The 14,020-nt window shown below is 41.4% G+C and overlaps 1 protein-coding gene across 3 annotated transcripts in view; it reads right to left on the bottom strand.

Annotated features, from left to right (window-relative positions):
- The window catches only part of SUFU (SUFU negative regulator of hedgehog signaling), a 101,310-nt gene that overhangs the window by 68,027 nt on the left and 19,263 nt on the right, over positions 1 to 14,020 (bottom strand). For all 3 annotated transcript variants that reach the window (XR_010389751.1, XM_064514163.1, XM_064514164.1), the window contains exon 3: positions 2,722 to 2,858. Coding sequence is in view for 2 of the 3 variants with exons in the window: in XM_064514163.1 (XP_064370233.1) it covers positions 2,722 to 2,858 (137 nt within the window). In the remaining variant the exon portion in view is untranslated. The remainder of the gene's footprint in view (positions 1 to 2,721; positions 2,859 to 14,020) is intronic.

The following is a 14,020-nucleotide window of genomic DNA, read 5'->3' as shown; positions in this document are numbered from 1 at the left end:
ATCAGGGCAGCTACAGGTTTGTTTAGGTAAGTGTTGAACCCTGCCAGGGATGGAAATCCCTGATCTTGAGGAAATGTTGTTGTGCTTTGCCACCCTCTTTCTGAGCAAGTTTTCCTTAAAATCCTTTCAGACCCTCCCTTACTGCAATTCATAGCTGTAGCACCTTGTTGTATCATCTACAAGGGGTCTGCAGTCCTGTAACTACCCTTCAAATACCTGCGGGCTGCTATTAGGTCATCCTTCACCTTCTCCTTACAGACTAAACCAGCCCTGACTCCTCCACCCCTTCTCCTAGCACACGTGCTTTAGGCCCCCAGTCACCTTGGCAGCCTCCGCTGGACACTCTTCAGTTTCTCAGCATCTCTTAAACTGTGAGGTCCAAAACTAGACACAGTATTTTAAGCAAGGCCTCATTTAGTGCCAAGTAGAAGAGGTAATAACTGCTCTCAATCTGCTGGACATGCTCTTCCTAATGTAACCCAGTATGTGGTTTGCCTATTGCACGATGAGCACACTCTTGGCTCATATTTAATTTCATATTCAAAGAAGTCAATTTATGATTCTCACACTTTTTTTTTTTTGACAACAGATTGAGTATTAAACACCCAGAGGCTAGAATCTATTAAAACATATTTGAGCAATGTTTTAAACAAGCCATGGAAGTCAAAATCAGCATGGACAAGCAGAGGATAATACTGAAGGCCCTTGGAAGTTCATGTCGTAGGGACTGTGCTATGCATAGGCAAAAATGCTATTTCAGTGTAGGCTGAAAAACAGTCCATTTGCTTCGAAGTCAGAAAGATGAGATTGTGCTAGTGGCAGGAAACTTGAGAAACCTTCCAGCAGAACAATCCTTCCATTAGCAAAACTTTTCTAACAGGCTTATTGACACTTACATGCAAACAAGGCCTGCTAATATTATGAAGGAGAAAGTGCCACCTCATCTATCAGGAAAAGCTGCTTTGCTGACAGGGAAGTTCTCTGCCCTGACTACCAGTTTAGCTTAGTCACTGGGAAGTTTTTCCCTCAAGAACCCTACAAAACCCCATTTCCCTGTGCGGACTTCTTTCCCATGGAAAGGGCGAGACAAACAAGCTGCTGCAATAGACAGGTTGCTTAACATGCAACTAGAAGGCACTGAAATTACTGTGGTAAAGAGAATGTTACGAGAGCCTGTGTAAGGCTAAAAATTTGAAAGGCTCCAAAAGAAACCTTGTATGTAGTCTGTTATAGCAAAATGTGTCATATGTTGTATTGTACCTAAGGGGGGGCCATAAAATCAGATGCTTTCTTCACACCCTGCAGTTAATGCATACAAAATAATGAGCATGAATCTATCACTGGGTGGTCAGTATTGAAGAACTACTGTACAGTACAATTCAGGCAGGACAGGACTCTTGAACAACAGCAAAAACTACAAGAGTCATGCAGATTCAGATGCTTCAGAGTAGCAAAAAAATCAAGACAGAAAAGAACAGAGGAGTCTAAGTTTGGATGGCAACAGAGAAAGACTGCTGCACAGCAAAGGTTAGAAAAGATGCTTGCGTCATTTTAAACTGCATCAAGAGACATTCCCAAGATGAAAACAAGCAATAAACCATGCCTGCATTGGTCTCCATCAGTCAACATTTAGAAGAAATGCCCCATAAGAGCTGCTGCCGCCTCAGTGATTGGTGACAGAAGTTACTAGAGCAATCCTGTTTTCATTTGGACCTTTCCATTTGAGAGTCAGCCAACTGACTGAAAACCAGCAACAGAATCAGAAGTTACTGAGCAATTTACTAACCAGTAGAGCAAGTACCCATGTTACAAATTCAGTAATCATTGATTTGGAAAGGTATTTTACCTGCAAAGGACCCCAAACTAGGTTTAAAAGTTTCTTCAAATATTTTCATTCAGATCTTATGACACTGAAGGGCACTTTTTGAGTATACTACGCACTCGGCCATTCCACAGAACTTCATGTGCTCACAATACAAACTAGTAATCGACCTACTGCTATAAATAAAACCCAGGAAGAGTAGTGCAAAGAGCTGGATACTTTCCAGGGACTCTGGCTCCCCCATTTTCTGATAAGTCTTCACCAGCACTGAGAATTCCTAATTGTCATTTCTTTCACACCCCCAGCCTTAGCATCCCTTATATAAGGCATTTGTTTCCTCATCTTAGCAACATCTTGTTTACGAGAATACGCTCCTGTTGCTCAACTGCACAGACTGTAGGAAGAGATTTGCTTGTGAAGGAGCTGCAACTGTTTAGAAGGTTACAGCCCCTCTGCGGAAAAGTGTAACCTTATCAGATGAGTGCTCCTCAGCCCTGTCCAGAAAAGCAAATGACATTTTCTTGCATCATCTTCCCCTCTCACCTAGAGAGGGTGAAACCAACAGTGCGACAAAGCAACAAACAGCCAGTGGGCAGGCTTCCCACAGTTACCAACTGTTCTGGCATCTTCAGCTTCTCGATAACCAGGCATTTGGAGTTACCTTAACAGCAGTTGAGTTTTGTCCTGTGGCAAGCCAGTTTGATGGAAGGAACCCACTCCTTTTGGTCAAACATTTGTTCTCACACAAAGAAAATTCTCAAAATTTGATTGAACGCCCACACGAATCAAGTACAGTGCCCTGCGACAGATGGAGCCTTTCAAATTGAAGGCAGGAAAAAAAAAAAAAAAAAAAAAAGAGAGAGAGAGAGAGACAGACAGCATATTTAACACTGCAGTACCTGACTGGAAGACGTATCTGGCTAAGCCTTGCATTAACTCTGCTGGCCAGGTAGGTGGTGCCGACTCCCCGGTTTCTCTCTTTAGTCGAAACGTCAATTCAAATCCGAAACCACTTGGTCCATCTGTTCCCGTAAACCTGGAGGAAATGAAAAATGAAAAGTCACAACATACTACTTGCAACCAGAACAGGCTTCAAGAGTGTGACCATCAAAAAAGCCTAAATGTTCTCCTCACAGGAAAGATAAGTTTAGAAATTCTCTTATTTCAGTCTACATTAGTTTGAACGGCATAACAACGTCAGGTTAGCTAATATAAGATAATTTCCAAGATAACTATCATAATAATGTTTTCAGTCAGAATAGCTCAGTCTTGGAATCATGACAGTTCTGCCCAGGACGAGTGGAATTTTCAGCATCCCGAATTTGTTGTACACCTAGTTGCCCTACTTACATTTGCTTGAATGGGCACACCAAAGAAAGCGTACAACAGGAAAGAATGTTACTCTGCACTTGTGAAGTCGGGTTTCCACACATGGAGGAGTAGGACACAACTTTACTGGACAGCAGGATTTAGGGTTAAACAGTTTGGTGTTTTGGTGTACAGCACATGGTATTTTGTGCTGTGAATGGTCAAAAAAGTTGGAGGATGCAGGCAGAAAGTTAATAACCTCCCACACAATTCATTAATCCTTCAATTTCTACCACATGTAACAGACACATTGTAGTGCCTGTCTACAGTTTGCACAAATTCTCTTTGCCTATCTAGGAGGATAGCAATGAAAAAGCATTGAATACGACAACTACTGCAGATAAAGCAAAATATTTGGCTACTTCCTCTTTTGACCATCTTAGGTGCCAGTTTATGTGGTTTGCTCTGATAAGGAGAATAAAGTCACATTAGAAATATCAAGGATACAATAAAGAGAAGCAAATAAAAGATACCCTGTTCTATTTCTTTAGGGGGTGGTTGGACCAGGTCTCTTCCAACCCCAACCATTTTCCGATTCTGTAATTCTTTGCTCAGCAAAACTGGTCCTTAACAATCCTGTAATTGACACTTCTACACGAGGAGCTCCTGCTCCAAGTGCCCAACAGCTAATAATGCGACAATTTACCTGTGAAAAAGTGAAGCCTCATGTACAAATATATAAGCTCACAAACTTGAAAACAATTTGGGGCAACAGTTTCCTTTCTGCTACTTTCTGCTACTACACCCCTCACTTGTTTGCTGTGGCTGTTCCATAAGGTAGACATAAAAAAAGGATTTACGCAGAGCACAAAGACATCTCACAGAAGCCTTCACAAACCAGTATCATTCTGCAAGTTTAAATCTCCAGCAATTGCTACAATCATTGGCAAATTCTCCGGAGAAGCTTTGCAAATGTCTTGGATGTAGACACTTTGCTGACACCCATGATATATATAACGCACGAAGTGTTAACATGGTGCTTCTACTAGAAGCAGCCAAACAGAGCAGTCAGAAAAGCGATGAGAGCTGAAAAACACAGAGCATTAGCAGTGCAGTGAGCAGCTCCAAGCGTTGCATAGTCTGCTGTGGTAGGAAAGAGTTTGATTTGAGGCAGAAATGCTTTATAGCCATCCTGCCTAATGGCAGTGCTAAAGCTGACCAAACATAAGCATTAAGGCAACTGCTTCATGATGCAATGCAATTTTTTAAAAAAGATTTCTTCATGGAAAGTCTGATTGTGATAGATTCATAGATTTAACAAAAGTAGTAAGAAATACACTCAAGGACAGGACTAAACTATGGGACAGCTGTTCCTTATTTCTTTGGGTAGGTACTGAAAAAAGCTACCTATCTAAAATGGGGAGCAAAAGGTGAGTAAACAGAAAAAAGAAAAAAAGAAATTAAGACTTTATTTTATTAGTATAAAAACATGCAAGTTAATTCATTTTTCCTTCACATAATTTTCAAGTCTTTTGTTGCAGATAATGTACCACAAGCAAGTTTTCTGCAAACAGAACAGATACTGCATTCAATAATGCCAATTGGTGCACATAATACTTCTTTTAGAAAACAAATGTACCTTTAAGTAACAAGCCAAATAATTATATTTCATTCTAAAACAAAGCAAGAGCTTACTAATTAACCAGACAGCCAGGGATCAGGGAGTGAGACTTGGATGCAAGTGAAACCCGTGCTCTGCAACCACGCACGCAGCGCTACCAAAGAGATTGGTACATGATGGCGATGCCTCAAATATGAAAATGTACTTCGTACATTCGGCATCTCTAGTGTTTTATGTCTCAATGTTTTCACATATCACTTAGCAAAGGAAAAACAGAAGTATTTCATAAAGGCAGAAACAGAAATGATTCAAAGTTGGCAGTTTTCAAGGACTGATTTCAGGAAAAAGTATGCAGAGGCTGAAGTGCTTTGTGAACAGGTCAATTTTAGAAAGGATCAAAGTTAACATAAAGCCTTCAAGCTGATTTTATGCAGTTATAATTTTTGGAAAGCAAGATGGCTCCCTATTGAATTACTCCTTCCAAAGCAAGTTCTGAAACATGTTTTTACTTTTAATATGCATTCAGCTAGAGAATTATTTATTTTTTTTAAAGAACTCCGAAGATCACTCTGGTACCCAGAAATAAGTGTTTAACAAATAGCACATGTGGTTTATATTGATCCACAAGCAAGTTAACTCAGTAACAGAAGAAGTGCTCAGGTAATTATCCACCAAATTTAAAGCAAGATGAGCATTTAAGAAAACATCGCCGGCCAGCAACACACCAGTGGTCTCAAAGTGGTAAAACTGGCAGGCAATGTTGTTGCTCAATTATTTTTGGTAGGGTAACTAACAAGCCTCTAAAACAAAATTACTAGGAAACACACTACTCCTTTACCCATCTTTTATTCTATAAATTACCTCCCTTATAAGGTCAGAAAAAAAATTTTTGAAGTAGATGCATCTTTTGATTCTTCAAAAGACTTAAAAATGCAGCAGCATACAACATTTATAACTCTTAATATCCTAAACTTTACAATCAATTCCTAGAAAAATCCCTATCTGCATGCAAGAAATTTGTATTTAAAAGACCAGGTCAAAAAAGTTTGTTTTAGAACAGTTAATGACCAAAGGCTGCTGAAAACACATTGCTTGACTGCAATGAAACTTTAAACATATGCAATTCGCCTGTATTCTACCGCTCTTCAAAGGTGTGTCAAGTAATTGATCGGAGCCTGCTTTATTCTAGATTGGTAACTTATTTTTAAGGTAATTGTGATGTATGCAACTTTAAAAACCCTTTTATGTTTATATACAATTCAACAGACATAAGTCTTTCACAGAAAGCAGCAAATATTAACCTTCAAAATCTGATTAGGAAAAATAGCCACATTCAGTTACCATTTTTGCCAAAGCTTTTGTTCTTCCCAAAAAACCCATTACACTTGTATTTGAAAGCAGGTCTAATGTAGTTTCAGTAGCTACCATAAAAGCTTACACTGAACAAAAGACCATAAATCCTTCAACCTGGGGATCCAGCTACACAATGTATGAAGTGAATTGTCTGCTCAGCCACCGACACTCATGTAGCCTTTTCTAACAGACACCCACATGGTTCAATCGGAAGGTAGCCAGGAGCAAATCCTGCCATCACTAGAAGCTGGGACGAGGCTGGAGCAGGAATTCGACAGTGTTGATTTGCTAGCAGCCTCGATTCTTAGTACTAGTTTCAAACCTTTCCGCCCTCTCTGCAAATCTGTCCTGACAGGTAAAAAATGGTCTCCATTCTGTTTAGTTAGATCAACACGACAGAGAAGCACCTCTTCCTCCTTCTCAAGCAACAAAGTGCTCCTATAACAGCAGTTTGGGTCATAATGAAGCTTTTGAGTAGTGCTAACCTAGTTTGACTGAGCCTGTAGGATAGAAAAAAGCACTTTGCACTCATGAGGACAACTCCCACCTACCCAATGACACACTACAGCTTTGCATGGCTGTTCTCTCCAACATCGATCCCAAGGAGAGCTCCCACTTGGTTAGGTTTAGGGGGTATACATGACAATGCGGGCAGACTTGGGCTTCAGAAGTTAAATAAATCTACAATCTGGCAACGTGCCTCAGACTCTTGGTCTCACAAAAATCACAGAGGAGAATCCTGTAGCCATGTTACACAGACTGGCTGGTTCTTACAAAAGGACTTTTCACCAGGGAATAGGCACTTGCCCTGGCACTGACACAAAATTGCTGAGGATAAGGACACGTTGGTCAGCTGGCTGAAGAGGTTAGTAGTAGCTACAGTCAACAGAAAAAAAATGCATTGGAAATGAGTTTGTACAGCAATGATGAGAAGTTCAACACTACTAGATGTATGAGCCATAAACGTAGAAGACCACATTAATGTTTTTGGTTTTTTAATCCCTCCTGCCAATGAGCCACACTAAGACAAAACTCCTCTCTTACATAACATCTGGGCAGTAAGCAGCCACCCATTCCCCCAAATATTTGTGTTATATCTCCTCGAGGCCTTACCAAAAAGATAAAAGATACACCTCTCAAACAAGAAGCCCCTTCCCACAGTCAGAGGAGCTAATGAAGTGAGATTCCCCACTAACGAGTTAACCTACACTAAGATGTCCCATGATTTTCATGTGGCCACAGGAAATCTCAGGGCAACCTCCTCCCTACAGGGTATCTTACAGTGGCTAGCAGGCTGCTATGAACAGGCCAAAGGGATCACAACTTAGAGGCTTGTGGACATGCAAACCTCAAGCTGAAAGAGTTTCCAGGTTCCCAATTTTCACAAAACTTCCCAGGAAACTGAATCATGGAGTCCCTTCAGACCGGCTGGGGTCAACCAAGAGGCCAAAAAAAATTATTCCAAAAGAGACAGACTGAATAAACCTCATTTCCATGGGGTGGAGGGATGAGGATAACCCAAAATCCAAGTCCCTACTCTAGCTACCTGTTGTTTGCAGTATTTTGACAAGATACTGCAAAACAAGTGCTGTCCAGGATGTCTGCTAAAGCACATGGAAGTCACCTATACAGTGTCTCATGCTCTTCTCTAGTTATCTCAACAGTTCAGCGCTACCCACACTGACTTGCTCCCTTCCAAGGAAGGCAGGGAAGTATTGTTAGTAGGTTAACCTGACCCAGTCTCCCATGTAAACTGTGAAGGTAATACATCTCTATTACATGCTGTGGGTGGGTTGGTTGGGTTTTGGTTTTTTTGGCTGACCAGTTCAGATTATAGTCAATTTAGAACAGAGGCTTTGGATTTCAGTTCACCACCTCAGCACATGAAGTCCTTTACATGGCATTTCTACAGCAAACAATTGCAGTACAATAGCCTGAAAGTTCCTCAGATTTACAGTGCAACAGCAGCGCCAAGCCAGCCAGCACTGGGAGATGGCGCATGTGCGAGAGGAAAACCTCAGAAAGAGTTTTGCATCTATGCATGGCCCCAGGTACATAAACTGTCAGCTTCAACACAGCATTAAGTTTCTCTGCTAACAGATCTGAATATTTCACATAGTTTGGTTTATGCCCTGTTTCTGCTGAACCATGCACTTTTGAGTGAAAGTTTTTTTTTTTTTTTTTAAACCAGAAGAAAAAAAATGCTAAGGAGGAAAAAAAATCCATATTTTGCCCAAATACTAAAGATACTTGCTAGTAAGACTGACCAGGGGCTGTATTATACCTGTCATTACTTTGCCCCCCCCCAACAGGAAGGTGCATCACCTTTACACCACTCCAGATCCAAAGCAGCCAGCTAAGGTTTCACAAAACAAACATCAACAGAGAAATTCTTGGCTTGCTACATGCCCACTGGCACACAGCAGATAGTTTCATATTATGACTACAGCAGTAGTGGAAGGCTCTGCTATCTGCCAAGTCACATCCAACCCTATATTTAATATTAAAACCTTATTTTGTCACATGAACAAAAATAAACCTTTTGAAAGCCAAGGTCATACATTACACATGCCATTCTCTGGTTTAAAATTCTCTATCTATTCAGCAAATCAGATCAGCAGGACAGATCACATTGTAACGCTGCACACGCTGCAGAAGTCTGGCTTGTTCCTTTAACGAGGTAAGAGTTTCACTGATCATGATATTTAGTTCCTGTAAAGGAATCCAAAGAAAGAGAGGCCTCTCTATTTACAGAGCAGCACAGCCAGCTTCCTCGAGCCCCCCGCCACTCCGCGCTCTGCCAGGCCCCTCTCCTGAAGCCACACACGCAGAACTGAAAAGCTGCTCCCCTCTGCAGCAGCGGACCCAGGGCATTTTTTCACATCAAATAACCCAGCTTAAGAGGCTCAAAAGCCAAACTGGCCCTTTGCTTTAAATGCAGCTCTGAAAACCAGAGGCTTTGCAGTTTAGAAAAAAAAACTGTTTGCCAAAGCACTTCCATTCTCAGCTTTTGCAAGAAACAAGAAAAGCTCTGCTTCATTTCAGTGCAAGATGGCAGTATTTCTGAAATTCTGCTTTTAAACACTGCGCAGAGCTGGACAAGGAGCAGAGTGTATTAGGTGTTTATTTTTGAGAGTTTAAGAGTATGTGTACATAAATATATTAGGTGTACCAAACCCTGAAAACGGGAGTTTATGTAGGGAAAGGCTGGCCTTTTGCTACATTTATTTCAGCCAGGGAACAAGAAAAGCTCTTTTAGAATAGTTAGAACTTGAATTCCAGAAGTCACAACTCCAACTTGTCCAGCAACTACAATATGATAAAATGGGTCTTTCCTGAGAAATAGGGGCAGTCTTACAGCACGCTGGACTGACTTGTCCCAGCTTCAAATTGCAGCTCTGCTACGACTGCCTTTGTGAAGCCACTTAGGCTACCTTTGGCTTCAACTCTTTAGCTGCATTTCCCCCACATCTTCTACAAAGTCTTCCTGCTGTTTTGAGCCACTCCAATGTTGTTTTAAAGGCCACAAAAATACAGTATCACTGCACTTCTAAGTTTGACACCAGCAAGACCTACTGTTAGCTCCATCATAAAGCAGTCTCAATTCTGCCTCAAGAAACGTACCAGGAATGGTTAATCCATAGCAGCTCTGAGTACAACTTATCAGGACATTTCAGAAGCTCAAGAAGCTGGTTACGTTCCACCAAAGTTGACAAGCAGGGCCCACAGTTCCGCTTGTCAAGACCAAAGTATTTCACAGCCCAACTTTCAGCAGTGTTTGAAGATTGCATAGTTTGAAAAATGTTCTGTGATGGTTACTATTAGCTAGTGAACATGTTGTTTATTATTGGCAACACAGAGGACTAATGTAAAAAAAAAAAAAAATCGGTGCACTTAGCAACTGATGAGTGATGCTGATTTGTCAGACTTCACAGGTCCTCACTGAGAAAAGGGAAAAAAAAAAAATCAGGATATATGTCATTTCCCTTTCAGTTGCTCCCATCTGATTAGAAGCAAGTAACACAAAGGGTGCTCTCTTGTCTAAAAACCAAGGAAAAGCCTCAAGTAGGCTGCTGCAGCCATTGAGTTCAACATCTTAGTGTCTCCATCTCCTGGGAAGAATATTGGGCAAGAGCTGATTTGTCCCAACAAAAGTTTTTTCAGAGTCAGTCTTCTGTAGACAGACACCAAAAGTGTATTACATACTGTCTTACTACCATAGGCCAATCATAGTCATACTCCAGAACAAAAAGGATGATGAACAACCCCCTCACCACCACCTATCAACTGGTAATTCCAGCATCTTGCCTACCAGGAAATGGTTGTTCTAATGCAGCTCTGAAACAATACGAAAGTTTCATTTGAGAGCCTTGATGGCATGCTAAGGTGTTCCTGTGAAGAAATTTCTTATGAAAATAGGCATAACTCCCCTGAAAGGCTTAAGTAGTATATGGAAAAGTTATTTTGGCCAAAAAGCACCTGCTTACTCACATATTCTCACAGATTGTCGCCTCGTATTGACAAAAACATCAATTTTAAAGAAAAACACATAGAAACATCTGACAAAACCACAGGATGGTTATCTGGACATCAGATGGTTCTCGCATCAGCACACTCGACAGGAAATTCCACGAGCTCTCACAACCCTGAACCTGCACACAGAAAGGAAGCTTTACTGGACTTGTTTCTAACTTGATTTAAGGAAAAGTTTTACACATAAGAAGAAAAAATGAGTGCAAAAAAATACATGCTCAAAGACTGCTGTTAATGTAAATCAGTGTCAGAAAGCAAGTGACAAACAATGCTTCAGTCATCCATCTATGGCTATGTTTGAAACTTGCTTAAAGACTTCTCTTGCAGTATGTCATATCAAATGTATTTGCAATCAACCAAATGGAAAACCCTTCTAGAAACAGCAACTTAAATTGTTTTAGAGAATTACTCCAACATCTGAACCCAAACAGATGCAGAGGTACTTGCTCCACAGTGTTTTGGAGGCAAGGGTCTCAGTATTCTTTAATCCTCTGTAGGATGCACTTAGAAAACTTATATTCACGTAGATCTGAGTAAAATTTATGAATCATTTTGTTGCTGGACAATACGAGAACAGAACTTTACTTCACTGAGCTACCACTTAAGAAGTGAAGTGGTATTATGGGGAAGAGGGGATAGAAAAGACTTGGGTTTAAGTTTCATTCTGTCATATATGCAACATGGATTTCACACATTTTACTACTCAGCTGGTAACAATCTTTCCTCTGAAGCCCAAAGATTGGTGGTTTGGGTGGTGGTTGTTGTTTTAAACCAGTTATTGTGAATAGAATAAAGAATGCTGACACATTGGATGAAACAATTTTTTCCCCTAAACCTAACACTGGAAAAGGATCCAGAGAGACTGGGGGAGTTGGCCCTGACCTGAGCTGGGGCTGAACTGGAGACTTTCAGAGGTCCCCTCCAACAGAGGTGAACCTATGAAGCATTAGGTCCAAGACTGCATATATAAACTTTTAATACTGTCCTAGAACTTCTGGTGCCCTGTGTTGAAAACAGAGCTGACAAGACCCACAGCTGATAATTCATGAACACACCAGTCAAACTCACTTGACAGAAGTGTTTTCTGAACCCAGGTTCCTGCTCATTCACATGTGAAACAGCTCCTAAACCTTGCTGTTTCCAGCCCAGCACATTAAAGTAAACCACCACAAGCTTCAGGTCACTTCAGTGTGCTAGGCTAGAAATTAAGGCCATTCAGGGGTTGCTTCATTTGAGGCTCAGCTGTCCATGCCATGAAAGCAGTAGCATCTAGGGGGAAGGACAGGACCCTGCTTAGCTGCCACAGGCTAATCCCTCTGAGCTCTAGAGGCTTGGAAGCATTACCATCTCATCCTGGAGCACCGCAACATATAGTCATACATGCATATACATACAGATTGTTCATAATACATACATATACACACATATATAAGAGTAGTATGCATGGAGATTAAGGGAGAAAGGCTGTAATGGCCCTATTGGTGCCAAGGGAATCTAGATGCTTCATTATTAACATTGAATCAAGAAACTGTAGGACACTCTTGAAGTCCTGGAACAGTACCTGAGCGATCTAAGTTTGAATCCCCTGTCTGCTACACTGTCCTATGTTCCTATCATCCCTGGCAAGTTACTTACGAATTTTATTCTCAGATGTAAAATAATGATATTTCCCTACTCCATAGGGTAACGGGACAAACTCATCATATAGGAAATGCTTGTATGCTCACGCTATAAAGGCCACAGAAAAGCTGGGAAATTAATTCCACATTCCGCACAGCATGGACAAATACTGAGCACGGGAAATGACTAAAACACCAAAATATGAAACAGGAGGCTGCATGGTATATGTCACCCTTTACCCCAGCAAAAACATGTCCCCACGAGGGTGGTTTTCCTTTTATTTTCTATTTTATGTTGCATGGATGTAGCTACCTCATAGGCAATGGTTTCGCTGCCCATTACAAACAGTCATAATCAAAATGACAAAACAAAAATGCTTCATCCTGATGTTTCCCAAAACATATATTCAAGATGACATCTATATGAAATCAGCAGTCAGAGGACAGGCCGTGTTTTTGGTTTGAGGGCTCATACTTTTCTCTTTGAAGCCACTCAGGCCCACATGTCCTGGCCAGCAGAAGCCATCCCAACCCAGCTGAGTGGCTGCACACTCTAGCTGAGGTGTTCCTTAGAGCTGCCTCTCAACCACTACCTGCCAGCACACTGCACACACAGTTTGCACCCTGAGCAAGGCTGCTTCTTCTGGGAACACCTGGCAAAGTGCAGCCACACTGTAATGGCCTGGGAAAGCTGCAGCAAAGGGTTGCATCATCTTTACACCCACTATAAGGACCTGGAAAGAACAGCTAGGACTAGAGTAAGAATGCACACTTGCATTCAGAGGATGAGGGGGCAGGGAACTTACTAAATAAAAAGAAAGCTCCTGTACTTCATAAAAAGCTCTCAAGTGTAGCATAAGTAGACAGCTTAAGCAAAATGATACCTATTTCTACGAGGTCCAGCAGAAGAGGGCTTTCACTTGGCCTGAGCTGCAGGTGATCCTGCAACACAAGCTGTATTAACTATGCTATGCAGTGCACTAGGGAAGACAACTTCTCATCTCCATGTGGATCCCATTTCACATCAGGACTGCATCCTTAGCTCTGATATAGTGGTCTCTGCATAGCCTACAAGGAATTCCACTTCACCTGGAACGCCTAAAGGGCTCGGCTGCAACCTCACCAAATCACTGCATGAGAGAAGTGAAGCAAAGGGCCTGCGTGACTTGGAAGGATCGTACTACCATGTTCAGGGAGGCTGGAGAAAGAGCACCAATTTTCCTTGCAGCGTTTGCTGGCTCCTTCCTAGCTCATATTGTGGAAAGTTCTGCAGCTGCTGGGAGGAATCCATTCACAGAACAAAAGCGGCTTTCAAAAATCAGTACGGGAGGGTGGAAAGAACAAGAGAAAAACCCAAAGTGAGAAGCTACGCTGACAGCTAACTAGTTTTTTTCAGTATCGCCTAAAAGTCTCAGGTGAGGATCAGGGCTCCAACATGCTATGTAGTATATCAACAGTGGTGTCTACTACTTTCCCATTAGCTAAAGAACATACGTAAAATAAATCACACAGGAAACAACTTTAAAACACACTCTTAGGACTCTGATACAATTAAGCTCTCAGCAGTGCTGTGCCATAAATAAGCTTTAGACACAAAAGGTATTTAGGTGCCTGAACTCCAACAGATTTCGACTGGAGTTTGGGCACCTAGGTATCCAACGTGATCTGGACATTAACCCCTGATCTTTCACTTCATTAGCTGTGGAAATCAAGACAATACTTCCTCACTTGCAGAGCTATTAAGCAAGTCTCATTTCATTATAA

Source organism: Dromaius novaehollandiae, chromosome 6, assembly GCF_036370855.1.
Source record: "Dromaius novaehollandiae isolate bDroNov1 chromosome 6, bDroNov1.hap1, whole genome shotgun sequence".
NCBI lineage: Eukaryota > Metazoa > Chordata > Aves > Casuariiformes > Dromaiidae > Dromaius > Dromaius novaehollandiae.
Note: the sequence above shows the minus strand (reverse complement) of the source record. Positions and strands in the feature narration are given on the sequence as shown.